Genomic DNA, 26161 nt, shown 5'->3' on the forward strand with positions numbered 1-26161 from the left:
CCTCAAGGACAGGTCCGGCCACCTCTCCATCTTCACATCCCGCAGGATCCACCGTCGCCCACACAGAAGCAGGTGCACGACATGTGAGGAGTGGATGACGGCGTCAGGGGTGGGCAGCGCACTGGGGTGACCCTGGCTACGCAGAGGCAGCAGGCAGCCATGGGCAGGGCGGGCCCTGCGGGTCTGTGGTGAACACCTGCTGGCAGCCAGGGGGGCAGGTCCTCAGGGGATGGCCTGGCGTCACGTGACCCGTCCACGGTGCTGGCCCTCGCCTGCCTGGGTCTGGGAGCCTCGGGCAACCCCAGAGCAGGTGGGCCGCATGGGGCGGTGGGTGGCTGAGGCGCCCAGGGAGTGGACACCAGCCCACCAGAGGACAGGGGACAGAGGACAGGGGACAGGTGGGCGCAGAGGGTGCAGCGGCTGATGCGGGGCCCCAGGGTGGGGGAGCGCGGGGGCGGCAGATGGAGGCTGAGCGCAGCCTGTTGGCCAGGGGCTGGGCCTCGAGCACGTCCTCTGTGCAGAAATGTCTATTCATGTCTTCCGACTATTTTTAATGAGATTTGAGATTATTTGTTTTTTTGGCTGTTCCATGGGTTCTTCGTGTGCTCGGGGTGTCAGCCCGAAGGATGGAGGCTGAACAAAGGCCCGCCTGGGTCCCGAGTCCCTGAACCACTGGCCTCCTTGGCAAGGACGGGCTTGCAGGACCAGGCAAGAGGTGGGACGGGCACCTGAGATGCCAGTGGGCGCCGCGGCAGCAGGGCCTGGATGGTGGCTTGTGAGAGGCGCACCCGTGGGCCGGGGCGGAGGGAGAGGCCAACGGGCAGGAGCAGCAGGGGCGCCGGGCACAGCGGCTGCAGGGGCTCCTGCGAACATAGACGCTCCAGTTGTGGGACCGAGGGGCGGCGGCGGCCGGGAGACGGATGTGAGTTACGGGAGGCGTCCAGGGTGGCCCCCGGGTTCGGGCGCCGAGCCTGCCGACGGACACAATGGGCTGAACCCGGGGCCGGCGGGTCCTCCAATGCCCGGGAAGGACGGTGACTGGCTAGAGGGGCGAGTGGACAAGTGCGCAGCCCTGGGTGCACGTATGCAAGTGGGCGGCGGCTCCTGGGAGCAAACATGGGGAGAGGATGGCGTGGGCTCCGCCAGGCACCCCGCCAGGGGCCTGAGGACACAGGAAGGCGGCTCCGCAGGTGGGTGGCCTGGGGCGAGCAGCAGCGCTGCCGGGGAGCCACGTGCCCAGGTGGGAGGGTGCAGGGGCAGCAAGGGAGGGCTTCCCATTCCAGGGGTTGCTGCGGACGGAACATGGGGCACATCCCTTCCGGGCCCGGGGAGTCTCTCCTCTTGCCCTGTTTAAGTTCTAGGACGAAAGGGATCTGAATCTGTCTGCACACGGTGGGCGGGAGAAAGGAAGGCTGCGGGTGAGGAGGGGATGCAGTGGCCTGTGGTTGGGGAGGGGACCCAATCCTGCAGGAGGGCTTGCCTTCCTTCCCCTGAGGCAGTAGGGGGTTCCTCAGCCTCTGGGGGAAGGCTGGTCCCCATGACGTGTCCACCCTCCAGGACCAGCTCTGGGTGCCTCCCAGGAGCCATCCTCCCCCTTCAGAGTCTGACCAGGAGCCTCTCTGCCCTCAAGGCACCGGGCCCAGATCTTCTAGAGGTGACCCCTGGCTCCTGGTGGTGCTGTGGCCTCACAGCCTCTCCCACTGGGTGGGGACCCCTGCCCTGGAGGAACCGGGTCTTACTCTTTACTTCCTCAGCACCCAGCATGCTGTGGGGTGAGCCGGCATTCCACAGGGGCTCCTCCTGGAGGAGGAGGGGAGGGAGGGAGGGAGGGGTGGGAGGGAGGCAGGGAGGGAGGAAGGAAGAGATGGCGAGAGGGAGGGAGGGAGAAGTGGGAGGGAGGGAGGGAGGGAGGGATGGAGGGAGGGAGGGAGGGCGGGGGATGAACGGAGAGCTTGGACGGTGGCCGGAGGGTGGGTGGGTTCCAGATGAGGCGGCAGCAAGGCCCCAGCACAGACAGGGCTCTCCCACAGCCGCTCACCCCCCTTCCTTCTCCGAGCCCCGTGGACCACATTCCTTCATTTCCCAGTCCCCCCATCCAGCCCTGTGCACAGCTCCCGTCCCGCCCTCTGCTCCCCGAGCCTCAGGTCTCCCTCACGCCCCCCAGGAGCCGCGCTCACCCCGGCCCCTCGCCCGCTCCCCAGGCAGAGAAGTTCTGAGGACACAGACCCCGGTGAAAGTGGAGGACGGGTGGGGACACAGCACGCAGAAGGCAGGGGGGCGCCGACAAGGGTCTTCTGGCGTGGATGGCAAACCCCACGGAGCAGCGCAGCCCCCTGCACGGTGCCCCCGCGGGCTCATCCCCCCTCCGCTCGGGGGCGCTGGGGAAAGCGGGGCGGGAGGACCGCGGGCAGCCGGGCTCTCTGCTGGGAGGCAAGAGCTCCCCTCGCCCAGTTCTTCCAAATGAAAGCAGTGAAAGGACAGGAAGCAGGGTCTGCACACGCACGGAAAAGCGGCCCGACCTCAACGCGTTTCGAGGTCCCGACCCCTCTGGCCTGTGACTTCTGAGTCCCTTGAAGCCCGCCAGACAGCCTCACCGTGAGCAACAGAAGCCTCTGAGAAGAACCAGGAAGATGAAGGAGGCGTGAAAGGCAATCCTCGGCTTATTATAACCGAAAAGCCATCCTCAGGGAGGGCGGAGCGCACCACATCGCTGAGGACTCGGCTGCGTCCACCTCCCGTGAGCGGCTGCACGAGTCGTTGGAGGAGGAAACGGGACAGAGACACGGAAATTGATTTTCTTCGCGTTTCCTTAGTGAGAGGGTCCTGGGCGTCCCTGCCAGGTGGAAACACGCGTGTCTGCACGTGGGAGCTGGAGTCCAGGGCCCGCCTCAGCCCTTGGGGGATGCGGGACCACCCACAGGGCCGGTGCGAGCCCGGGCCCCCCCGGGGAGGACGCCGGCCTAGGGGCGGTCGGGTCAGCAGGGCGAGCAGCACAGCAGGACCCACAGGCGGCCTCGGGCTCACCGCGCTGGCCCTGCCCCCCCACCCGGGCCCTTCGCGTGGCGTGGCTCGCGTCTTCACAGCCTCGAAGACCCCTGGAGGGAAAGGGCCTGAGGAAGCGGGTCGGGGTCTCCGTACCGGCTCAGTGGGACTGAGCACAGACCGTGGGGAAGCGTGAATGACCACACGGGAAACAAGCCTCGTGGTCGGCCTCCGGGCAGCGTGCGAACCTTCTGTGTCCCCCCACACGCCCGATGCGGGGCTCCCACGGACCCCAGTGCGGTGTGCACGGCACTGCTGGGGAGAGCCTAGGAAGAGGCCGCGGCCCGGGCCTGGGGAGTGGCTCCGAGTCAGATCACCCGTGGACGGGGAGCCCGCAGTAGAGGCGGGGCGGCGCTGACCCCGCGTGGGGACCCCAGGACGTGCGCCTGGCAGTGTGATGGCAGACCTGAGCAAACCCAGCTTCCGCCGGATGGACTCTGCTCTCTCCCATCACAAGCCACGTGGGCAAGCCTCTGAGAGGCTGCAGAGCCCGAGGCCGAGGCTGTGCCTCCCCAGAGGCAGCCCTCCAGGCGCGTCAGGGGACAGTCTGGGCACTTGGCCTGCTGAGTTCTAAGCGCCCACGAAGGGCCACCGGGCGGGTCCTGAGGGACGGCTGGCAAGGCCCTCCAACCCCGCACCGTCCGCCACCGGGGGCCCACCCAACGACCGACAGACAGCCTGTCATTCCAGAAGCCACGCGGGCCGGCGGCGTGTCCATAACGAGGCATCAGTGAGGGACGACACTGTGGAACGGCTGTCAGGTGACACCCGTCCAGCAAACCAATCAGCCTTCACACCCAGTGTTTCCAGAGACGTGCCTGGCCGATGGCCGTCGGGTAGCACAGCACCGCCTTGCCTGCCCGAAGCTCCCAGCCACCCCCCAGCCCAGCCCGTCCCTGCAAAGGACACCCTCGCGGGGTCCCCGGGGGCCCAGCGTCCGGGCGCAGGACAAATAGCAAGGTAACGACTTAACACTTACAAGTACAATCGATGGGAAGACGGAACTTGCTTCATAAAACGCATTTAAAACCCGCATTTCCATAATGAGACTGTTATTAAGTGATTTTTGACCTTCTCTGTTCCAGGCCAAATAATCTCTACGTTTGGCAAAACTTCAGGGCTTTGCTTTTAAAAAGAAAAGGGAAGGAGAGGAGGGGATTCTCATCTGTTTACGCACTGTGAGTCCACACACGGTGCTGGGCGCTGCGGGACAGCTGCCAACAGGCACTCAGCCGACAACCACGTGGGTCCGGGCGCCCCCGACGCGCGACCTTAAGGCTCAGACCCTCAGGAGCTCTTGGTCTGCAAGTTGTGGCCTTACAGCAAGTCCCAAAAGCAATGTTAAGGGTCACAATGGACACTTTAGAAATGAAATAGGAAGGAGAAGTCAGAGTGCATCCACCCGGTAAGGGGAGAACTGTTTGATGCAGTTTCATTAGTTGAAATAAAATAGATTTGTCTCAATGCAAAAAGGTTTGGAAGACACCGCTTCACCTGTACTGTAGCCTGTCGTTCCAGTCGAAGACACACATTTCCTTCAAATGATGTGGATGTTCCAGGTGTGGAGGGAGCCTGTGGGCTCCGCGTCCTGACTTTGCCATTTTCTGGCTGTGTGGTCCTGGGTGAGTTACCTAACCTGCCTGCGTCTTAGGTCTCCTTGTGCGTAAATGGGTGCATGAGAGCACGCGCCTCCTTCTGGGGCTACTGAGGAATATAAGGGAGATGGGAACTGCCGTAACTCAATGGCCCGCACGTGGTAAGTTCAGGACAGACGTAGGGAAGCTGTTGTGTCACTAATATTCAACCCGCCCCTTAAAAGACAAAGGCTTTGTAAAGAGTCAGACTCCTGGGATCCCTGGGTGGCGCAGCGGTTTGGCGCCTGCCTTTGGCCCAGGGTGCGATCCTGGAGACCCAGGATCGAAATCCACATCGGGCTCCCGGTGCATGGAGCCTGCTTCTCCCTCTGCCTGTGTCTCTGCCTCTCTCTCTCTCTCTGTGACTATCATAAATAAATAAAAATTAAAAAAAAAAAAAAGAGTCAGACTCCTGATTTCCTAGAGCCACCGTGATCTCCAAAACTATTCAGGCTTTTCCCCTCATTTGCCCTAGAATTGTCTCTGCAAATGACTGTTGAACATAAGAACAACAAATGCTGCGGGCGGCTCAGTGGTTCAGCACCTGCCTTCGGCCTGGGGCGTGATCCTGGGGTCCCGGGATCAAGTCCCGCATCGGGCTCCCTGCATGGAGCCTGCTTCTCCCTCTGCCTGGGTCTCTGCCTCTCTCTCTGTGTCTCTCATGAGTAAATAAATTAAAAATCTTTTTTAAAAGAAGTGGAGAAAGCCATGAACAAAAGAACAGGTCCAAGACACATTCTCAGATGTGATACAGAAGTGAAAATGCCACAAAGGAAACAAAGTGCTTCTAGGATGACTCTGCCTGTGAATATAGTCTCACTCCACAGCTCCGCACACTGACCCTTTACGTGTTTAAGGCGCATCTTGAAAAATGGGACGCTGACCATGGCCACTGTTTATTAGGCTAAACGGACTTCTCACTGAAGATGCAGGATCCCCCCAGGAGACATGGCCAAGATGCCAGGAAGCAGGACCAGGCGAGTCACGGCAGCACATGCAGCCCAGGAGCACGGTGTGGCGTACTCCCGCAGGTCCCCAGCAGCCGGGTACCGTGCACGCCTTACTCTCCTGCAGCCACACGTGGGGATGCAGTGCCCGCGGAGCCACCACCTGCACCGGCGCCCAGCAGGTAGGGGACTCTCCTAGGAACCAAGACGATGCGCCCATGTTTCAGGAAGTATCCAGAGATGAATACAAAGTCGGCCGTGTCTGAGCGTCTGAGCAAGTAGATGCAGCAGAAGTAAATCTTAATGGCATAAATTAGACTTGATTAAAATGCATAAAGACCACAGATGTGGAGTCGTAAGCGCTCCCCATTTGATGCCAAAACTGATATTTTCCCCTCTTGATTTAATTCCCTTTGATTACCCAATTATTCCTAAATCCTTTCACTCCGCTTCAGCTCCTATAAAACTGATAACGGTGCTAAGGCGTAACGCGCTTCCCACCCAGTCTCCAGAACGCTCCATAAACACATGCCCAACGACGTGACAGACGCACGGCAGCCTGTGACGGTAAGACGGTGAAAAGCGGAATGAGCCTTTCTGGGTTTGAGATAAAGCAGCCCCGGAAACCATCCGAGGGAGCGAGCCCAGGGTCTCTCCCACCCACAGGGGATGGGGAAGTGTCATGTAGGCAGAAACTTCGGGGCTCTTGGCTGACTGACGACCTCTGACGAAGACGTACGTCAGTTCACAAAACTGGCTAGGACGTTAAAAACGGGGCTCTTCTCTGAAGCAAGTCCTTATCGGATATAACGAGGGTGCTCGCTAAACAGCTGTGACCCTGAGGGTCGTCCCGTGTTACCACGACGTGAGGCGAACGGGGGACCCCTCTGATCCCTTCCGCTCCTTCCGAGACTTCCAGCCTCTTTCTGATAAAAACTGGTAACGAAGCCCAAGCCGTCAGACCGACACAGCCCAGGAGACAGCTCACGGCTTACAGAATGAATCTCTTTTCCACGGCTCCCTGTGTTGTGTCTAAACCCTCAGCGTCCTCTCGTCTCCATGAGCAATACCCAACGCTTCCCTCATGCACAGGACTCTACAGTTTGCCAAGCGTACGAATGATCTCCTCTCGGCCCCGTGGGATCGACACACCGGTGGCGGCGTTCATGTCCACGGCCACTTTATGAAAGTTCCGCCGCTAATAAGCAGCACTAGCTGTACAGTCTTCCGGAAACGTCTGTATCTGCCCCCTTCCTGCCCAGCGGTTCATCCACAAACGGGCCCGGATCACCTGGGAGGGTTCCATCTCCGCCTACGTTCTCCAGCGCCTCTGGGACTTTTCTCAGGGCCGGGGGCCGGGAGGGGAGAGCCAAACGCTGTGTGAAACAGGACGGAGGCGCTGGCTGCCATTGGGCCACGCGGGGCAGGGGGAGGCCCTCTGACCCCATACAGGTAACCCTCTCCTCGCCCGCAGAGCCTCCGTGTGAACCGTCTGGTGGCGATGCGCCCGTGCACAGGGTGGATCACCGATCCCCTCCTCCCCTCTGTAGGGTCCTCGGAGTCAAGTGGGATCTTCATAAAAGTATCTTGAAAACTACAAAGTCACAAGCACGTAGGTGCCCGCTGAAGCCTCAGGGCCGCACAGAATCTACGGGGCGCTTGCCGGAAGGGGTCTTACGGGTCGCCCAGATCAATTCCCCTCATTTTGTAGCCGAGAAATTTGAGACCACACAGACTCCCAGGCTCTCGACAGGGCCCAGAGCCCCCGCCCCAGGTCTGCACCCCTTTGGGGAGGCCACGCTGCAGCGCCCTGACCTCCAGCCGCAGCCAAAGCTGAGCTCCAGCCACACACAGGGGTCAGCCCGTTGAATAAATACCAAGGATTTCCTCTAAATCAGGACTTCGGCATGAATTCGTCCAACAGACCCGAACAGAGTGTGACGTCCGTCATTCCTTCCGACTGACAGATGCGGGGACGCTACCCTTCTGACGCCTTGCGCCCTCTGCCAGCCGCCTCCCAGCCACGGGCAACAGGGCTGCAGGGTCAGATGAAAAGAAGGAAGTCGCCAGGTACACACGAGCTCTCACCGCCTCCCGGGGGCGGACCTGCTGCTCCGACGGCCGTCCTGCACCTGCTGCCTTTGTCACTGGGACAGGAGGGCCACGGGGACTGCACGAGGGCCAGGGAGGTGGGCCCGGCTGTGTGCTCCGCTTTGGGGGGTGCAGCAGGGAGTAGGAGGCAGCCTGAGCCCCACCCCCACCCCGAGGAGCCGCCTCCTCCGTGCAGCCGCCGAGGACTGGCCACCCCACACCCGCTGGGGGTCGCAGTGTGACCCAAGGGCCATGGAAGGAACACAGGAAGGAGCGTCCCAGGTCCCCAGGACACGGCGCATGGGACTAGACTCATCAGCCAGGCAGTTGGCGGCTCCAAGGACGTCAGACTAAATTCAGGGAAATACAGGACTCGGTCTCCCCGCGGAGCCTCATCCCTGGCATGGCCGTCTGGCCGTGGGGTGAAAGCGGGAGGACTGAGCTGGGGGCGGCAACTCAGGCTGCAACCCCCCCCTCACCGGGTGAAGGGCGTCCGGGGACGGGTCTCTCCGTAGGGCCCCGCAGGGCTTTGGCAGCAGGTTTTCTGACCTCGGGACACTGGGTTTCCCCACATGACCTTGTTGCTTGTGACCCAGCACGTGCACACCACTGGCGTCTGCCTGCCGAGTTCTAACCCAGTCCACACACGAGCCCCAGCAGCAGGGGTGACCGGGGGCGGAGAGGCGGAGAGGAACGTTCTCGAGTGTGTCCTGGAAAGGCTGCACCACCGGCCTCCTGCACACGGGGGGCGGGGGCAGCGCGTCAGGGCCCCCCTGGGCCCGGCCCCTCCTCAGCACGGCCGCCACTCTCCCGCGCGGGAATCCCCGTGCCCCCAACCCGCAAGCCCGACCGCGCTTCCTCGGGGCTCATGGACCACACCGGTGCGGTGGCTAATGATCTGAGCACACCATACGGGCCCTAAAGACTTTCTGATCCTTAAACGTGGGAGATCATGGGACGACTGCCCACTCACGTGGGGAACGTGAAACACAAATCTCCATCCTTGCCTTTAACGTGCAGAAAGCACGCATGTGAGGGGAAGAGAAGGATGCACAGATACGACGTGGGTTATTTGGGATTCCAGGACGACGGGGGACTTTTACATCCTTCCTAGACATTCCCATCTGGGAGCTCGTGGGTGACGACGGGGGACAGATCAGAGCTGGGCGGCCGAGGCGCTGCCAGTCCCCGGCACAAATGTCCTTCCCTTGGATCGTGGCCGAAGGCTGCCGGGAGGAGGAGGGGAAGCGCCGCGTAGGACGGAAGACCTCTGGGCAGCCTGGCTGCGAGGGAGCAGCTCCGCTTCCAGAAAGATCGTAGGCACCAAAGGGCACATTCCCACCATCCCGCGCGGCCCCAGACGCGGCCCCACGTGTCACCGTGGCGACAGCCTGGTGCTGCCCCAGGACCCCGCGCGGAAATCCATTCATTCAAGATGAAGACGAAGAAAACATGCAAGCAGATATTCGTTTACTCAGAAACAGGCTCAGGTTTTTGTTTTGTTTTGTTTTGTTTTGGGGTTTTTTTGCTGTTATTATTTTTCTTGAAAAATATTCTAAGATCCCTGAAGTTCTGTCGACACAGAAGCAAAGTAGCGCTTCTCCACGGCGGAGACGCGACCCGCAGCATCTCCACGGCCGGAACGGGGATCGACCTGCGCCCAGGACCCAGCACCGCACCCCTGTCCTTTCTGCTGGAGGAGCGGCGTCCGGGTCCGGGATTCGGCGCGGGCCCGTCTCCTGGCCCCGATGCTCTGCTACCTGCACCTGGATGTGGTTCGGCCGGCGACGCCGCGGCCTCCAGGGCACACGGCAGGGCTGACGCAGCCCCCAGAACATTTCCCGGCCGCCGGCCAGGGGCGCCACGGGCTCCACGCAAGCCTCCTGGACCCTGCAGGCCACACAGCTCCTGGGAGCTGCCACAGATGCGGCCGTCACTCCCGGGTCGGAGAGGAGGAGGTGACACAGCTGCTCTTCATGCTTACGGGGCACAGCCCATCCCACAGGCTGGCGAACAGGGCGGGCTGCCCACCAGAGCAGCTCTGGCCTCGCAGCTGCAGGAGAAGGACCTGGATTGGTAAACTGAGGCCCAAGGGCAGCGGATTGGACTGGAAGCACAGTGGTGCATGCAGCTGGGACCCCGGGCTCCTCCGGCACCCGGGTCTGCTCGTTGTGGACGGAGGGAGGATGGCCGTGTTTCCAGGGTCACTTCCACTCAGAAACAGGGTGGGGTCACCCCGAGGCAAGCGGTGGTAGCCCCTGCTGGGCGGGTCAGGACGGCAGGGGCGGGCCGAGGGGCAGCTGGGGTGGAGGAGGCAAGCCAGGGCCCCCGGAGCTGCCCGGGGGTGCCCCCACACGCCCCAGCCCCGCAGCCTGCAGGTCCTGAGTGACACAGCCTCACATTTACACCTGCAGGACCCAGGATGGGGACGGGAGGACAGACAGCCGGGCCTGGCCGCCAACCCCAAATCCTGGGGCTCACTGGTGGCTCCGCCATCGCTTAGCTCAGGGACGTCACGCGGCCACTCGACCTTTCATTTGCTCCAAACCAGGCTCCACACCACGGGCCCCATGGAGCTGAGTGCGGAGGGAGCGTCCCCCAGGGCCCCGGCGACAGCCGCTCCCAGCTGGACACACGGACGGCAGACACCTGGAAGCAGGGAGGTGCCCCAGGGCACCCCGCACGCCACCTTCCCCGCTGCGGCCGCTTCAGGGTCCCCGCAGAGGGAAGGGGGGAGGGGCCGCCCCTGCTACACCTTCGGTGTTGGGGTTCCAGGTAACACTCGCTCCCAACACGTTTCTGCTACTTTCTACGTCTTAGGACCTGGGTCTGTGCACACACATGGCGGCTCCTCAGCTCCCCTGGCTAGTGGAGGCTTCGGGTCTGGGTCCTGGGGTCCAGCTCAGGTGCCCCCATGCGTCCCACGCAGGGCCCGGCCCATGGTTGGGGGGGATGCGGCGGATGCAGGGCCCCATCTAGGGCCGGGGGATGCGGAGGACACAGGGTCCATCTAGGGCTGAGGGGACGTGGAGGACGCAGGGCCCCATCTAGGGCCGGGGGAACGCGGAGGACCCAAGTCTCCATCTAGGGCCAGGGGACGCGGAGGATGCAGGACCCACGAGCCACTCCGCCCCTCCCAGCAGGTTCCTGCCATTCGTGGCCTCTCTGATCTTGTCTCAGGGCCACGCTCGATCCCGCAATGGGATTACCCGAGAATCTTCCTGTATTGGAACTGGCTTATTGATTTTTTTTGGAATAAAATCTCAGCGGGTGGGAGGGCTGTCCCTGACCTGGCACCTGCACAGGGATGTGGCCCCTGGGGACGGGAGCCCAGACTGCGTGGCCGGGGGCACAGGGTGCTGGCGGTGGGCTCTTCCCCCAGAGCCCTCAGCCTGTCCCCAGGTGTCCTGCTGGCGTCCGCGGCCGGAGCCTACAGCTGGTGGATGCTCGGCCTCGGGTCCCTCGGAGCCGCCGTCCCCCGCCCAGCAGCCCCTCGCCCTGCTGCCTCCCCCCCCCCCTTCTCAGCAGCGTCACCCGGACGCACAGCGCCCCTCACGCCACGCAGGAGCCAAGCCCCTACCCGCCGCTGCAGCATTTCCCTCTGAGCCCGACAGGTCCTGGCGACACCGAGGCCGAGTCTCCGACGGAGGCAGGAAGTGCGTGCCCTCCGCCGTCCCCTCGGGCCGGAGCTGCAGCGGAGCCGTCCCGTCCCCGGCAGGGAGGACTGTCCGCTCCCCCGCATGCCCGCTGGCAGGTCCCCTTGTCCCCAGGCCCCCTTCCCTCCGCTGGCCTCCGTGCACCGCGCTCCTCACCCCGGGGTAACTGCGCGAGGCCTGCAGGGAGCGTGACTCTAACGGTGCAGGTGCATCCGTTTAGTGTTCTCAAGATACCATCCCTGGGGCACAAACGGAAATACACCGGGTCTGTGTCCACGCGGATCTCCTCCAGTCAGGGAGCCAGAGCCATAACCGATTCAAGTCACACTACGGATGCAGCCCCACTGCAGCCCTGAGGCCACCCACACGTGTGCACATGCATGCACAGGTGCACCTGCCCAGGCCCTGCACTCCTGACCACGCACATGCATGCACACGTGCCCAGGCCCTGCACTCCTGACCATACACACACATGTGCCCGGGCCCTGCACTCCTGACCACGCACACGCATGCATGTGCCCAGCCCCAGCCCTCTTGACCGTGCACACGCATGCACACATGCCCAGCCCCTGCACTCCTGACCATGCACACACGCACACCCATCCACACGCACGCATCCGTCTACCTTCCTGGTCGCCTGCCTACAGCCTTTCCCAGCTTTTATCTTGCGTTGGTTCTCTGTGTGCAGAGTCTAGCTCCTACCCTGCAGGAGCCTCATCTGTTTTGTGGCAAAACGTCCTAAGTTCATTAATTTAAAAGGAGCGTGCTCGGTCCTTGCCATGTCCCGAGCTCTGTATTTGAGGCCGGGGTGAGAAAAGTAAACGCAACAGTGGGAAGCTCCCGGGGAGGGTGAGGTTCTCTGGGAACCAATACCCTTTACTTTTGCTCCCCTGCGGGTGCCGAGCCCCCTTCCAGCTCTCAGGAAGGCGGGGAATCGCCCAAGTGACCCCACAGGTCCCGTGACGCTGTCGGCAGCAGAAATCCCGGGCCTTGTCATGCCGCTCATTGTGTCTCAAAATGTCCCCATGCTCATCCTTCCTTTGAAGTGAGGGTCATCGTCGGTCGGGCAGAGCTCGTTACTGACGTGTTAGTAAAGAACACGCGTCACCTCGTCACAGATCTGTTCTTGAAAATGCTTGACTGTGTTTCACGTGATCGCTGTCCTCTGTGACCTGCGCTTTATGTTCCGCGTAGGAGCGTCACAGCGGCGGGTCCTTGCCTTCAGCAGGAGGCCTCCGGGAGGGGCCGCGGAGACAGGACGAGGAGGCCTGGGCTGCTGGGATCGGCAAACGCGGCCGCGTGGTCCCAGCGACGAGAGAGGCGAGGCCGTGAGCGCGACGTGGGGGGCTCGGCGCTGCCCGGGGAAGACAAGGATGATGCTCGGGGACAGCGAGGACCATGGTCCACTTGCTGGGCAGGTGCCAGGCCGGGCTCTGAGCGTGTCGGGCGTCACGTCGCCGACACTCCTTCCGGCCCTGGAAGGTGAGCACCTCGGACAGAGCGGGGTGCCGAGGCCGCAGGGGCTCCTGACTCCTCCCAACCCCTGCCGCTGGACACAGGCTGGGTCGGGGAGATGGCAGGTTGTACGCTCCGCTGTCTGGCTCCTCCTGGCTGCGCGCACGGCCCCCAAGGTGCAGGAGGCCGACTCGGGCTGGGCCCTGTGGACGCCAGGTGGGCAGCGTGCAGCGGGGACCCTGCTCCCGGGGGGCGTGCCCCGTGCTGCCCCTGACGCAGGGATGGGGGCGCCGCAGGACCCCACGAGGGGGCGCAGACGCAGGGCCTGGACCTGGCTCCGTGGATTCAGGTCCAGTTTTCAAGAGCCAATCGAGCTCCTAGAGGGCGTCGGAGAGAAGACACGCTTGTCCACGCGGAGGCAGGAGGAAGCGCAAGAGGGGCCGGGCGGGCGCTGCCTGCACCTGCTCCGTGGTCCTGCCGCACCCGGGCCGCCCACGTGCGCGCAGTCCGGTGCTCGGCCGGAGTCCGCGGCCAGGCGGTGTCCAGTCTGGGAGCCACGTGTGAAGACACGGGACACATCACAGAGAGATCACGACCGTCACCGTCCCGGACACAGGACAAGGTGGCACAACCACGCGACGAGAGCCCAACGCCATTGTAAAAATCAGCGTGAAAAAGGAGGGTTCCTTGTAAGTACAACACAGTCACTCAAAAAACTTGACAAAACGTATGGGAAAAGTTACAGAAATCCTTCAGAAAAGGGAACGAGGGCAAAGAGATGGGACATTGGGAGGAAAGGACACACGTGACGGGGCGGATCTGGCCGAGCCAGCGTCCTGCTGAAGACACCCGGAGGAAGAGGTGAGCGACCAGGAGGGGTCGTCACAGCCGCGACGCCAGGAGATGCCCGAAGCAGGGGCCCCCGATGGACAAGACCAGAGCGGGCGAGCAGCCCCCAGACCCCACACAGCCCCGGGGACCCAGGAAGCCAGGCAGAAAGAGACGGACAGACGGCTTCCGGGGCAGGAGGACGGGGCCCAGGGGAGCCTGGGATCCAGGATGGGCTCGGGCTCGGGGTTGGGGTCGGGGTTGGGGTCGGGGTTGGGGGCAGGTGGATGGGGCCCAGGGGAGCTCGGGATTCAGGATGGGGTCGGGGTCGGGGTCAGGGGCAGGAGGATGGGGCCCAAGGGAGCCCAGGATCCGGGACGGGCTCGGGCTCGGGGTCAGGGTCAGGGTCGGGGGCAGGAGGACGGGGCACAGGGGAACCCAGGATCCAGGATGGGGTTGGGCTCGGGGTCGGAGTTGGGGGCAGGAAGACGGGGCCAGGGGAGCTCGGGATCCAGGACGGGGTCGGGCTCAGGGTTGGGGGCAGGAGGATGGAGCCCAGGGGAGCCCAGGATCCAGGAAAGGCTCGGGGTCAGGGTCGGGGGCAGGAGGATGGGGCCCAGGGAGGGCCAGGATGGGCTTGAGGACCTACGAGGACAGTGAGCGCTGCCTGCCTGGCAGCCCGTGGGGGGTCGCCTGTCACCCCGCCCATCCCCGCCACCTCCTGCAGCCAGAACGCGGGGCCAGGTGCCCGTGGGGGCCTTGGCGGGCGGCAGGTGCAGCCGCTGTTAGCACGGGGGACGCTGACTCAGCGCCAGGCAGAGCCTCCCGGGAACAGCGGGCAGCTTAGGAACAGCAGACCCGGGGCTGCCGGGGCCGCAGTGCAGGGGTCACCCACGGAGCCCCCCAGCCCCGCACGGTCCGCAGGGCTCCCAGCAAGGCCCCCGCCCGGAACAGCAGGCCCACGGGGGAGCGTGCCCAGGTCCCCGACGCGGGTCTCCTTTGAATCACGCCTGCTGCTCCACGTCCCCAGCCCCGTGGCAGTGCGTGCTCAGGTGTCCCCACTGTCCCCTGCAGCCCACGAGCAGCGAGGGGGCGCGACGTCCTGGCCATGCTGGGGTTGCCGTGAGGTCAGAGAGGCCTGTACTGAGCCGGGGCGGGGGCCCACCTGCGCCTGCCCACCGCACCCCCATCGGTCACTCCTCAGGGTCTCAGAAACGCGTGTCCAACAGCTACGGTCACTTGTGGGTCACACGTGGGTCACGGGAGCAGCGCCCTCCTGCTCACAAGCAAACGAGCGAGTGAGCAAGGGAGCAGCTGCCTCTCCCCGGGGCCGTGGTCTGGGCTGCGGGAGGGGGCACACGGGGCCCGGACCCTCGGCCTCCTGGTCTGGGTCCATTTTCCACATCAGCCACGTCCCCCAGGTCGGGGACATTTTGTACAAGAATGCGGGACCCTCGGGGCTGATGCTGTCTTTAGAACCACCCCCTGCCCCGGGAACCCAAAGGAGGCTGAACGTGATGGGGGGCAGGGGGGCTGCTGTGTTCCTGACGACGTCAGTATTGAGCGGCGTCACCTGTCCCCGGGTTAATCTACGGAATCGACCAAATGATCCTAGAACGCAGGTGGGGAACAGTGTCACCGAGTAGCGGAGAACGTTTGCAGAAAGACGACGAGGTGACCGGGGCTTGGCTGCGTCCGGCGAGACGGGCGCAGAAGAGACGGCGGGTCAGGGGCTGGGACGGACGCCGGCCGTGAAGCCCCAGGGCCGTCCCGCGAGGCTGCACGGCGAGGTGGGCCACTCGCGGAGCCCAACGGTGCGCTGGGTCCCTGGCACGCAGGAGCGAGCGTCCAGGAGCTGAGCTTTAGGGTGACAAGCGCCACGCGGGAACCAGCTGGCTGTTGAGGCAGCTTCGGGCTGGTGAGCGGCCTGTGGGGCGCGGCACAGCCGGAGACACAAGCTGGTGGACTCTCCTTCGTTAGCGGAGACACAGGAGCCGCCACCCGGACCGGCCGCCGACGGGGGCTCCAGGAACCCGAAGCAGCAGAGACCCCGCAGAGAGCCCAGCTCACGACTGGAACCATCGTGACGCCAACAGGCAATAAGGATGCGCCCCCGGTTCCCGCCCTCGGGACCCAGGACCCCTGCACGGCGCCTCCTCCTCCAGGAAGCCGGTTGTCCTCGCGGCCGTTTCTCCAGCCAGAGATGACGTGTCTGTGTCTGCGACAGTCGGGCCCGTGGACACACTGCTCGCTCCTCGAGCGCTGGGGGCACAGCCACTCGGTTCCACGGGTTACGGGACCCGCAGCACCTGGAGGACTAGTGGCCGCGCCAACGCCCGGCGGGAAAGGACCGTCTTTAAGGGATCGCGGGGGGCGCCGTGAGAGGCTCCGCAGCCCGAGCCGCCGCGCCACCACCTTCCTGGGGACAAAACGTACACGTGCAGGAAAGACACATGCGTCTCATGTTCAAGACACTTCGCGTGGCGTTTAGTTTCTTGATTTCGGTCGTCGAGGTTCTGTTCGCGATTTCCACCAACGCGGCCCTTTGGACACGAGAGAAAGACGGGGATGGCGTGGTCCCGGCGGCAGCCACAGCGGCACCAGCGCCAGCCGCACGCCCGCCTCCAAGCCCGCCGGTGCCCACAGCAGGAAAGCCGACGTGGGGCCCAGGCCCTTGCAGGGAAGCGCGGGTTTCCGGGCTCCGAGGACGCCGAGAGGCCGAGGCCACGCTCGCCCCTAAATCCTGAACTGCCGTCACAGCACGGCCTCCGCGTGGGCCTTGGTGACCTGACCACGGCCAGGCGGCCGACACCCCCCGGCTTGCGCCCGCCAGCGTGAGGTTCCCGCCACGACCCCGGCTCCCCGGCGGCGGCCTGGGCAGCTCTGGTCCCAGAACCAGTGCCCACGGCTGGGCGTTCACGCCGCCAGCAGTGCTTCCCTGCACAGGCCCGGGCACCGCACCCCGAGCGGCGCGGCTCCATCCCCAGAAAGGAGCTCGGCACAGCACTCAGGCCCCAGGGAGGGGACACGGCCGGACAGAGGGCGCGCGACCCGGCGCTGAGAGCAGCCGCCTGGAAAGTGCACACGGGGCAGCGTCCCCCACAACCACGAGCATGTGAGAGGGAAGTGCAAGGGGTGTGTGGGGAGGAGGCGCCCCGGAGGGGGGAACAGTCGCCCTTGTGGACCTCGCTCTGTACGTGCTTCCACGTGTGGTCCCGTGGCCCGAGCCCCCTGGTGCCGCTGCTACGCCGCCAGCTGTCCATGGAGGCCTCGAGCGCCCCTGCGTCCTGCGCATCTGTGAACACGCATGTGCACTGCTCTGTGGACGGTCTATGCTTCCCGCGCACCCCTGCACCGAGCACCCACAGCCCCGCCCAGTCACCACGCTCCCCCCCACCCCCGCACCCCTGCACAGAGACCAAAGTAAACACGACCTGTTTGGGTTCGTTGCTGTGAAGAGAACCAACATCGTAGAGGAGTGACCCTCCCGACCCAGCTCTACTCCCGCACTGGTAATTCCACGAGATAAAAGTCACCAATTTCAAACAGAAACATCACACAGCAGGTCAAACCTTCATTTCCAGAAAGCCTCGCTCATCCTCCCTGTTGAAAACCCCAGCGTCCCGGGACAACGACGAGCGCTCATCCGTCAGGTCTACAGCTCCCGCCCTCCCCCGCCCCCCAGAATACAAGTCCGCCCTGGAGCCTGGGCCTGTGTGCGGCAGGTGCGCCCGCCCGAGTGCCCACGGCCCACCCAGGGCACAGGCCGCCTTGGGGCCGCCTCCTCCGCGAAGCTCCCAGGGCCGCGTCGTCTCCACAGGACGTCAAGGGTCCTTTTGTTTTACTTCCCTGGTGCCCCCAGTTTACCTCGTTGAAGACTGATAAAGCAATAACAACACTCAGTTAAGAAGCCGTTGGGAAGTGCGCTCCTTCCCTCTCCGTGAGCTGCTCGCTTGTTTGTCTTCTTCGTGGGAGGATAATTCCTTCTGTCTGGCCGTAGCACAGCGACCTGTTCCTGCAAGAAGAAATATCGGGCCGAGTCCTTCCCTAAAACCTCGTCTTAGGCCGAGCCCATCGCGTGTCCCGCTGGGCAGCACGCTGAGCAAGCTCAGATTTCATCAGCTACCAGACCCTATTCTCACCTCGACGTTGGCCTTCGGGAGGGAGCGTCTACCCGCACGCGTGACCCCCCGGGCACCGCCTCCTCTGCTTTGATACACACTGACCACATTATCGTCTACACCCCTGCTGGGCGCTGGATCTTCTTTGTCTTAGTTTCCTCGTCTGTAAACTACGGGTCCGTACCTGCCAGCCTCGGGCAGGTGTGGCGGGGTCCGGCTCGGGGCGCGTGCAGGCCCGACTCGGGGTGGAGGCTGCAAGGTCCCCAGTCAGGGGCGCTGCATGGATGATTCGCAGACCGTCACCACGCGGGGCGTGGCCGGGCTGACACCCGCCCTGTCCCTTCCCAGGCGCCCATGCTTAGCAACAGGTGAGCAGCTCACCTTGTGAGGACGGACCAGGAATCCGTAAGACGATGTGTCTCTGACATCTCTGCGGTGTCTGTCCTAAATGCTGTGGCTGGTTTTCCAAACAAATTGGAAAAACTATTTATCTGCCCCTTCTTGCCCTGCGTGCAGAGACAAGGAGCCGTGGTCTCTTTTGCTACCTGTGGTTATTCTGATTGTCAAACACCAAGCGAACTTGCAAACTGAGACAAGGATAAAGGAAAGTCGCCTGGGAACATCACCCTTGTCATCACTAGCAATAAATAATGCTAAGTTTTGCACTGAATTAAAAATATATGGGGCAGCCCAGGTGGCCCGCCTTCAGCTCAAGGTGTGATCCTGGAGACCCGAGATCGAGTACCGCGTTGGGCTCCCTGCATGGAGCTTGCTTCTCCCTCTGCCTGTGTCTCTGCCCTTCTCTCTCTCTCTCTCTCTCTCTCTCTCTAAATCTTTATATATATACATAAGAAAACACAATTTTATGCAAGCGTTTTGCATCTGGACTTTTGAGGAGAAAGTGGCCCTCCGTTGCGTGCTTCCCTGGGAGCAGGATGCGTCCCTTGCTGTGTCTCTCCAGGGTATACAGCAAGCACTCACCGAAGACCGATGGGGAGATGCGAGGCAGAGAACCGGCTTCATGGGAGGTCGGAAGCCATCACCGTGCTGTAGTCACAGAATCGGAGCCGGCCGGCGGCATGGGGAGGACGGCGCCAGGGGCCCGCCGTGCGCCTGCCCAAGGCCACGGGGCCAGCCAAGCAGGGACTGAGCCTCGCCCGTCACCCCTGAGGATCGCCGGCCGCATCCGCCGCGGAGCTCCCCGGCTGAGGGCAGGTCTCCAGGCCTTCGGAGGCTTTTGAACTACGCCTCGATGCCGAAGGACAGGCTGCGGGTGCTCCTCTGCACGTATCCAGTCAATATTTACTGGACAGAGATCTTGCCCTGCCCCGTCCAGCACCCCAGAGCCACAGGACCATGGCCTCCCTCCACCTCGTCGCTCGGGCCTCTGGCAGCCGAGATGGGCGGCCTCTGTAGGAAATCCTCCGCAGGCCTCCAGAGCTCTCAGATTCCACCTTTTGGATAAATCAAACACTTTCCGTGCTGCTCACACATATTCAGGTGGACTTTTGCTGAAGAGACGTCGTTTGTAGTTTGAGAAGTTGGGATTTTCGTTTATGGTCTAGGTGCAGCGTGACGTGGTGACTTTTAGACGTCACGCGGCATGAAGAGCTCCCACTGCACCAGGTAAGAACACCCTCGGTAAGACTCCGAGAGACGGGCGGCTCGGAACCAGCGAGCCGATCGAGGCCCGAGACCCCCGGCGGGTGCACAGCCCAGTGCCGTGGCCACAACGACACCTCCAGGGGCTGCATCCGGCGCACAGGTGCCGCCCTGACATGGGGGCAGGGCTGAGGGGGCCAAGGGCAGGTCTGCAGGCACCAACAGGAACCAACGGGGCTCGGAGGAGTCGAGCACCCCCGGCGCCCCAGAGCAAGTCCTCAGGCCTGCAGCCCACCCTCGGAATCCTCACCAGCTGCCAAGGACCCGAAGCAGAGGGGGCCAGCCTATTAGTCCCCCTAACTCGGTGGCTCCGCCGGGTGTGTTGCTCTAGGTCAGCCCCACTCTCTGGACCTCCCCCAGGTGTGCCGTTCTAGGTCAGCACCCCCTCCCGACCCCCCTGCATGTGCTGTTCTAGGTCAGCCCTGCTCTCCCGACCCCCCAGGTGTGCTGTTCTAGGTCAGCCCCCCTCTCCCAACCCCCCCTGGGTGTGCTGTTCTAGTTCAGCACCCCCTCCCGACCCCCCTGCATGTGCTGTTCTAGGTCAGCCCCCTCTCCTGACCCCCCAGGTGTGCTGTTCTAGGTCAGCCCTGCCACTCACCCGCACAGACGACCTCATGACCACCTCCATACTTTGCACACAGTGTCTCCCCTCCTTGCTTTGCCCCAACACCCGGCCGTCAGCTTCAGCTCCCAGCCTAACGGCCCTTTTGCTCTAGAACCTTTCCTGAATTCTCCTCCAACCTCGTAGGCCACCTCCAAACGGAAGTGGTCTCAACGGCCCTGAAACTCTGGCACCTTTGCGATCGCCCGCGGTCATTATTTTCTCAACAGCATGGCAGTAACTCGGGGCTCCTTCCAGCCGCCGGTCAGCGTCAGCTGGGCCTTGCCTGTGTGTCGGACGCCGTGCTGAGCGCCGGGGACCCAGGCGAATAAACCCGGGTCCTGCCTTCGGGGCCTTGCGGGCCAGTGGGTGACACCGCTCTATGGGGAGGGCTGGACGCGGCGGCCAGGGAAACGTGAAAGCGACTTTGCCACTTCTGGGTGTTTTGAAGTAAATTTGTTCCCTGGACAAATAAGAGAGAATAAGAGAGCGTCCTTGTAGGTAAGAGAACGTTGGACACCACAGGGCCTGGCAGGTGTTCGGCACAGGGTGTGGACGGCTCCCAGTTATTTACTGAACGGAGACAGCAAAGGCCTGGACTGCCCGACACTCTGCGCCCCCTCATTCCCGGGCACCCACTGAGTGCCTCCACGGTTTCCGGCCGCGCACCAACCCCTGGAGTCAGGCAGCAGCATCCCCGTTTACAGTGAGGCCACCAGGCTTCCGAGGGCCGAAGCCCCAAGGTCTGGAGCCGCAGAGCCAGGGCCGGGCCTGCGTTCCTGACCCCACCGGGCTGTGCCGGTGAATCTCCTCCGGGCCTGACTTGCAGGGCAAACCCGGAGCCCCCTTCCCTCCAGGCAAACAGCCCGTGCGTCTCTGGAGGGAGAGGAGCAGCCCAGACCCGGCTGCATGCTCCACGCGGACCCCGGGGACAGCACGGCCGAGCATCCCTGTAAACCGCTGTTAGTCCTCTACGGGCATTGGATCTTGGGGTGCCAGACGCGGGCCCTTTGCCCTAACTTACAAAAGACACCTTGGAAAGAGCCACCCGGGAGTCACCTCGAGCCCGCTCAGCCCCACACGTTCCCTCCTCGGTCTCCCTTTCTAGGCCAGAGCTCCTCCTTTCTGACGGACTTCTTTCCCCCCTTGGTCGAATGCTCTCAATTTCTCCCTTTCTAGCTTGGGCTTTTCCTGTAATACTTGCATTGGACACGCGCTTTTTTTTTTTCCTCTTAGCTCAGATTATCTCTTACTACTGTGCTGTTTTTTTTTTCCACCGAAAGCAATCAAAAATGAAAATCCACATTTTACAACAGCATCTATTACACATGCACCTTTTTTTGTGAACCAAAAAAAAAAAAAAAAAAAAAGGAAAGCACTCTGGGAGGGCTAGTTTTCAGGTTTGTGCCTCATGGGAAGATTATGAGGCCTCTGGTCACCCTCTGCCCCCTCACCAGGCCCTTGCATTTAGTACCTGGGAGCGAGTCTGGGGTCAGAAACAATGTGTTTAAGGATGCCTCAGCGTGGTCCTTGAACCATGAGCAACGCATCCCCCAGGAGCGTGTGGGAGACGTGCAATCTTCCGCCCCCCGCCCCAGAGCAGCTGAAGCAGAACCTGCCTTTCCATGAGATCCCAGGGGACGGTCGGCACATGGAAGCCTTAGATGCGCAGCTCTCGGACCAGGGATTTGCTGGCATTGCCGTCCGTCCCGGAGCCTGCACGCGAGTCCCCGCCCTGTAGTGTCCTCACAGAGCGTCCCCGCCACCCCCGCCACCCAAAGTGTCCAAGCACAGAGCAATCTGGAAATGATAGACGCTCCCTGCAACCACCCTCGCGGCCGGAAGGAGTTCGACGACGTGAAACCCAGGTGCTGGGAGCCTTTCTGCAATGTGGGCGCCTGAGAAGGAGCAGCCCTGAGCCCAGGGGTCCCGGGCAACCCTCTCTCCCTCCTTGGCCTTCAAGGCTCCGGATGCTTGTGCTTGGGTCTCCTCCCTCCCTCCGAAGTGCAGGGTGAAGGACGGCATGAGCTCAAGGCACTCTGAGGTCCTTGAGGACGGGCTCTGCGAGCAGGAGCAGCAGAACCAGACGCACAGCCCAGCTGAGAAGCTCGCCCTCCCAGTGACCACGGCCAGAGCCCCGCAGGTGAACCCCGACGGCCGGTGCCTGAACGGGAGAAACGGCCCGGGGGTGCACGGAGAGCAGGGACCTGGTTTGAGGGCTCAGAGTGAGAAGGGGGGGGGTGGAACGAAGAAGGAAGGGGGAGACGCAGCCCCACCCGGCGCTCTCCTGCCCACCTGTGCCCACCCAGCTGAGAAGCAGAGGCCGTGACCACAGCCCCGCACGCCGCGCCAGGCCGCCCGCCTCACACACGTTCCTATAAAAATAAGAGCATTAACACGTCACCCCTTGTTAGAAAACCAACAAAGGCCAAACGGTGTCCCTACGGTGAAGCAAGTGTCCCCATGCTAATTCTGCGGCGCGTCCCAAACGGCGCCTTACCCTCGCCTGGGCCCCGGGTGCCCCATCTAAGCGCCCGGCCCTGACCCTGCGTCGGACCCCAACCTGTCTTCCCTCCGATACGTCCACTAACGCCTCCCTCGGGTCTTTCCTTCCGCGCCTTTGCTCTAGAAGGGCAACATCTTAAAACAGGAAATGGTTTATTTACATCCACCAATACCTGCTTTCCATCAATCATCATTTATTTATACGTGGACAGCAGTTTAGCTCTGCAAGGCGAGTCTGTGCTCCCGCAGGTCCGCGCCAGCGAGCTCCAGGGCGCAGGCAGCGGGGGCTCCGTCCGGGGCCTCCCCCCAGCACCCAGGACCCCAGGACGAGCCACCGCTGCAGACGGGGCTGCTTGCACCTGCTTCCCCGCCACCGCCGCGCACTGACTTCCCCGCTGCGCACCGGGGGTCAGGCCCGGGGACACCTGCCAGCGCCGCCGGTGCCCCTGCACACGCACACCTGCGGGAACACCCCCCTCCCGCCCAAGGAGGCGGAAAGTTAACTTCCCCGGAGCCCTCCCCGGGCCAGGGGCCTGCGCTCAGCCCCGGGAGGCTCGCCAGGGGCCCCGGGCGGCCGCGTGTGTCCGCGGAGGAGGGCGCACCCCGGGCAGAGGCCCCGCGCGCCGCCGCCGCAGCCCTTCCCCCGCCCCGGCCCCCGCCCCCGGCCCCCGGCCCAGGTGCGGCCCCGCGCAGGTGCGTGCGCGCGGCCTGCGGGGCTGGGGTCCCGGGCGGGGGCGGGGGCGGGGGCGGGGGCGGGGGCGCGGGCCGGTCACTCACCGCCCGTGAGCTGTGCGGGCCCGAAGCACAGCGCCAGCTGGATCCACAGGACGGCGGCCAGCAGCCTGCGGGGGGGCGGCGGCGGCGGCTCCCGGAGTCCTGCGCCCGCGCTCGGGGTCGTTCCAGGATGCATCTTTCCTCCACGCGCCGCATCCGGCTCGCAGGCGCCTGCAGCGGGGCGGGGGGGACGCGGCGGTGCCCGGGCCTCGGGGCCTCGCGGCCGCCCCTCTGCGCGCCCCCCGCGCCCCCGCCCCCCGCGCACCCAGGCACGCGCGGCCCGAGGAGGCCGCGGACAGCGGAGGGGCGGCCGGCCGGGCCGCGGGGGACCGGGCCCCGCACTTCCCCCGCCCCGCGTGACCCCGGGCAGCTGGCGCCGGCTCCCGCCCCTCGGGCCCGCGCTCACCTGCCGCCGCCGCCCCGCGCCGCCCCGACCCGCATCTGGGCGCGACCAGCCTCGGCGCCCGCCCCCCTCGGCTCCCGGGGCGCTGGGGCGCGGGGGGCGGGGACGCGGGCCCGACGCGCGCCCGACACCTGGGCCCGCGAGCGCGACGCCGAGGACGGGGCCGCGCGGGGCGGGGGCGCGCGGGGGCGGGGCGGGGCGGGGACCAATGGGAAGCCCGCGCGCCTGCACCTGCCGGCCCCGCGGCCTGAGCCACCCGGCCGGGACCCACGGGCCCGCGCCTCCCCGCGCCCTGCCTGGGCCTTCAGAGAGGTGGGTGCGCCCCAGGGGTCGCTGTCCGCGGGGGGGGGAGAGGGGGCAGTCTGTGCACCTGCAGGACCTGGAGACGGGAGGCCTGGAGAGCTGGGTGCCCCCCAGGGGGTCACTGTCCGGGGGGGGAAGGGGGTGGTCCGTGCACCTGCAGGAGGGGGCCCCGGAGAGGGGAGGCCTGGAGAGGTGGGTGCGCCCCAGGGGGTCGCCGTCCCGCAGAGTGGGGGGGGATGGGGGCAGTCCGTGCACCTGCAGGAGGGGAGACCAGGAGATGAGAGGCCTGGAGAGGTGGGTGCGCCCCAGGGGTCGCTGTCCGCGGGGGGGGGAGAGGGGGAAGTCTGTGCACCTGCAGGACCTGGAGACGGGAGGCCTGGAGAGCTGGGTGCCCCCCAGGGGGTCACTGTCCGGGGGGGGAAGGGGGTGGTCCGTGCACCTGCAGGAGGGGGCCCCGGAGAGGGGAGGCCTGGAGAGGTGGGTGCGCCCCAGGGGGTCGCCGTCCCGCAGGGTGGGGGGGAAGGGGTCGGTCGGTGCACCTGCAGGAGGGGGGACCTGGAGAGGGGAGTCCTGGACAGGTGGGTGCACCCCAAGGCAGCCGGGGTGTTGGCTCCCGTCCTCCCCGCACCCCCTGCTCAGCCACTGGCCGCCCCCGCTGCCCCCTAGGAGGGGCGGACTGGAGGTGCTGCCGCAGGCAGTGCTCACATCGGGTGGCGCCCCGTTATTCCACGCGATTCCTTCACCCAGAACCCCGCGTCTGACACCGCCGCCAAATCACCGCTGCCTCCCATCGGCTTTCTCGAAATCTCCCGCGCTGACTCATGGTCATGACAGTTGTTCCTGTGTCTGTCACCGGGAGCCATCTTCATGAATTCTTTCGGGACAGGTTGACTTTTACTGCTTGTATTTATTATTTCTGCTTCGTCAACCGAAGGTGGTGGCCGCCGTGCACCGGGCGGGCTTGAGGCGGGGCTGGCGCGAGCTCCTCCTCTGGGGGCTCCAGAGTCCCACGGGCCCCCCCACATTTCCGAGGTCCTGTGACCGACCTCTGCAGTTTGAATACTTACTTTATTTTTTATTTTCTCAATTTCCAAGCCTTTCTGCTCGCCACCACATCCACCAAGCTGAAAGCTATTTGCTGACGGCGCACGTATCTTCCCGGTAGTGGGACACGCGTCTGCGCTCCGGCTGGGGACGGGTTCCCCTCTGCGGGCAGAAGCGGCCGCAGCCCACTGCACGGCCCCTGGACTCCTCACCCGCCATGTGGCCTGTGTCTGGACGCGGCCCAGTGTCCCCGTTTTCTGGCCGGCACATGACGGGACTGACCAGTTACTCTGAATTATTTGCTTCTCTGAACGGGTCTCAGGAGGACGAACGTGGGGGCGGCCCCCACAGTACACCAAGGCATCTCCTGCACCAGTCCCCTGGGGCAGCCGCAACCACACCCAGCTGCGCAGGCCAGCGCGACACGACCTACTTTCTCGGCGTCAGAGTTGGGGCGCTGGAGGTCAAGGTGTCCGCAGCTCTGGCTTCTTCCGAGGCCTCTCCCCATCTCCCCCTGGTGGCCTGGGTGCTTCCTCCGTGTGTCCCCCTCCATGTCCTCTTGCAAGGACAGCACCCTAATGACCCCATTGGAATGCGATTACCTCTCTCCAAACGTCCTCACATGGGGAGGGCCTGGGGCTTAGGGCCCCAGCATCAAGCTCGAGAGGACACAGTTCAGCCCGCATCTCATGACGAGGCGTCTGCGTGTTGCTCATCCCACACAGCAGGATGATGAGGCCGGGGAGATGGATCCACAGGTTCCGGGGCGCGGAGCCAGTGAGGGCTGCCAGCCGCCCCCAGCTCATGGGTCCACCGCATGTTATCCTGCAGATGCTACGTGGATGCCCTTCTCAGGAGACGGAGATGACGGGGCAGGTGGGACGCGGGTGGGGGCATCACTTACACGCCGCTCGGTGGCAGAAGGGGAAGACCTTCCTCAGTGGCCCTTCCTCTCATGCGGGCAGTGTCTCTCACCCTGGGGTGTCCTCGGACTCCCCGGCCCAGCTCCAGCGCTCCCTCCTCCCTCCGCCATCACGGTCCTCCCTGCCTCCCCCGGCCCCTCCCTGCCCACCGGTGAGGACTTTGCAAAACTAA

At 64.2% G+C, this 26161-nt stretch overlaps 1 protein-coding gene across 1 annotated transcript in view; it reads right to left on the reverse strand.

Moving 5' to 3' along the window:
• SUSD4 (sushi domain containing 4) overlaps positions 1-23823 on the reverse strand; it is a 45601-nt gene extending 21778 nt beyond the window's left edge. The window contains exons 1-2 of the mRNA XM_072814384.1: positions 23723-23823; positions 23320-23487 (exon numbers count right to left, since the gene is read on the reverse strand). Coding sequence (XP_072670485.1) covers positions 23320-23452 — 133 coding nt within the window. The 5' untranslated portion in view covers positions 23453-23487; positions 23723-23823. The remainder of the gene's footprint in view (positions 1-23319; positions 23488-23722) is intronic.
• Between the last annotated feature and the right edge of the window lie 2338 nt (positions 23824-26161).

This window comes from Canis lupus, chromosome 38 (assembly GCF_048164855.1).
Source record: "Canis lupus baileyi chromosome 38, mCanLup2.hap1, whole genome shotgun sequence".
In the NCBI taxonomy this organism is placed as follows: domain Eukaryota; kingdom Metazoa; phylum Chordata; class Mammalia; order Carnivora; family Canidae; genus Canis; species Canis lupus.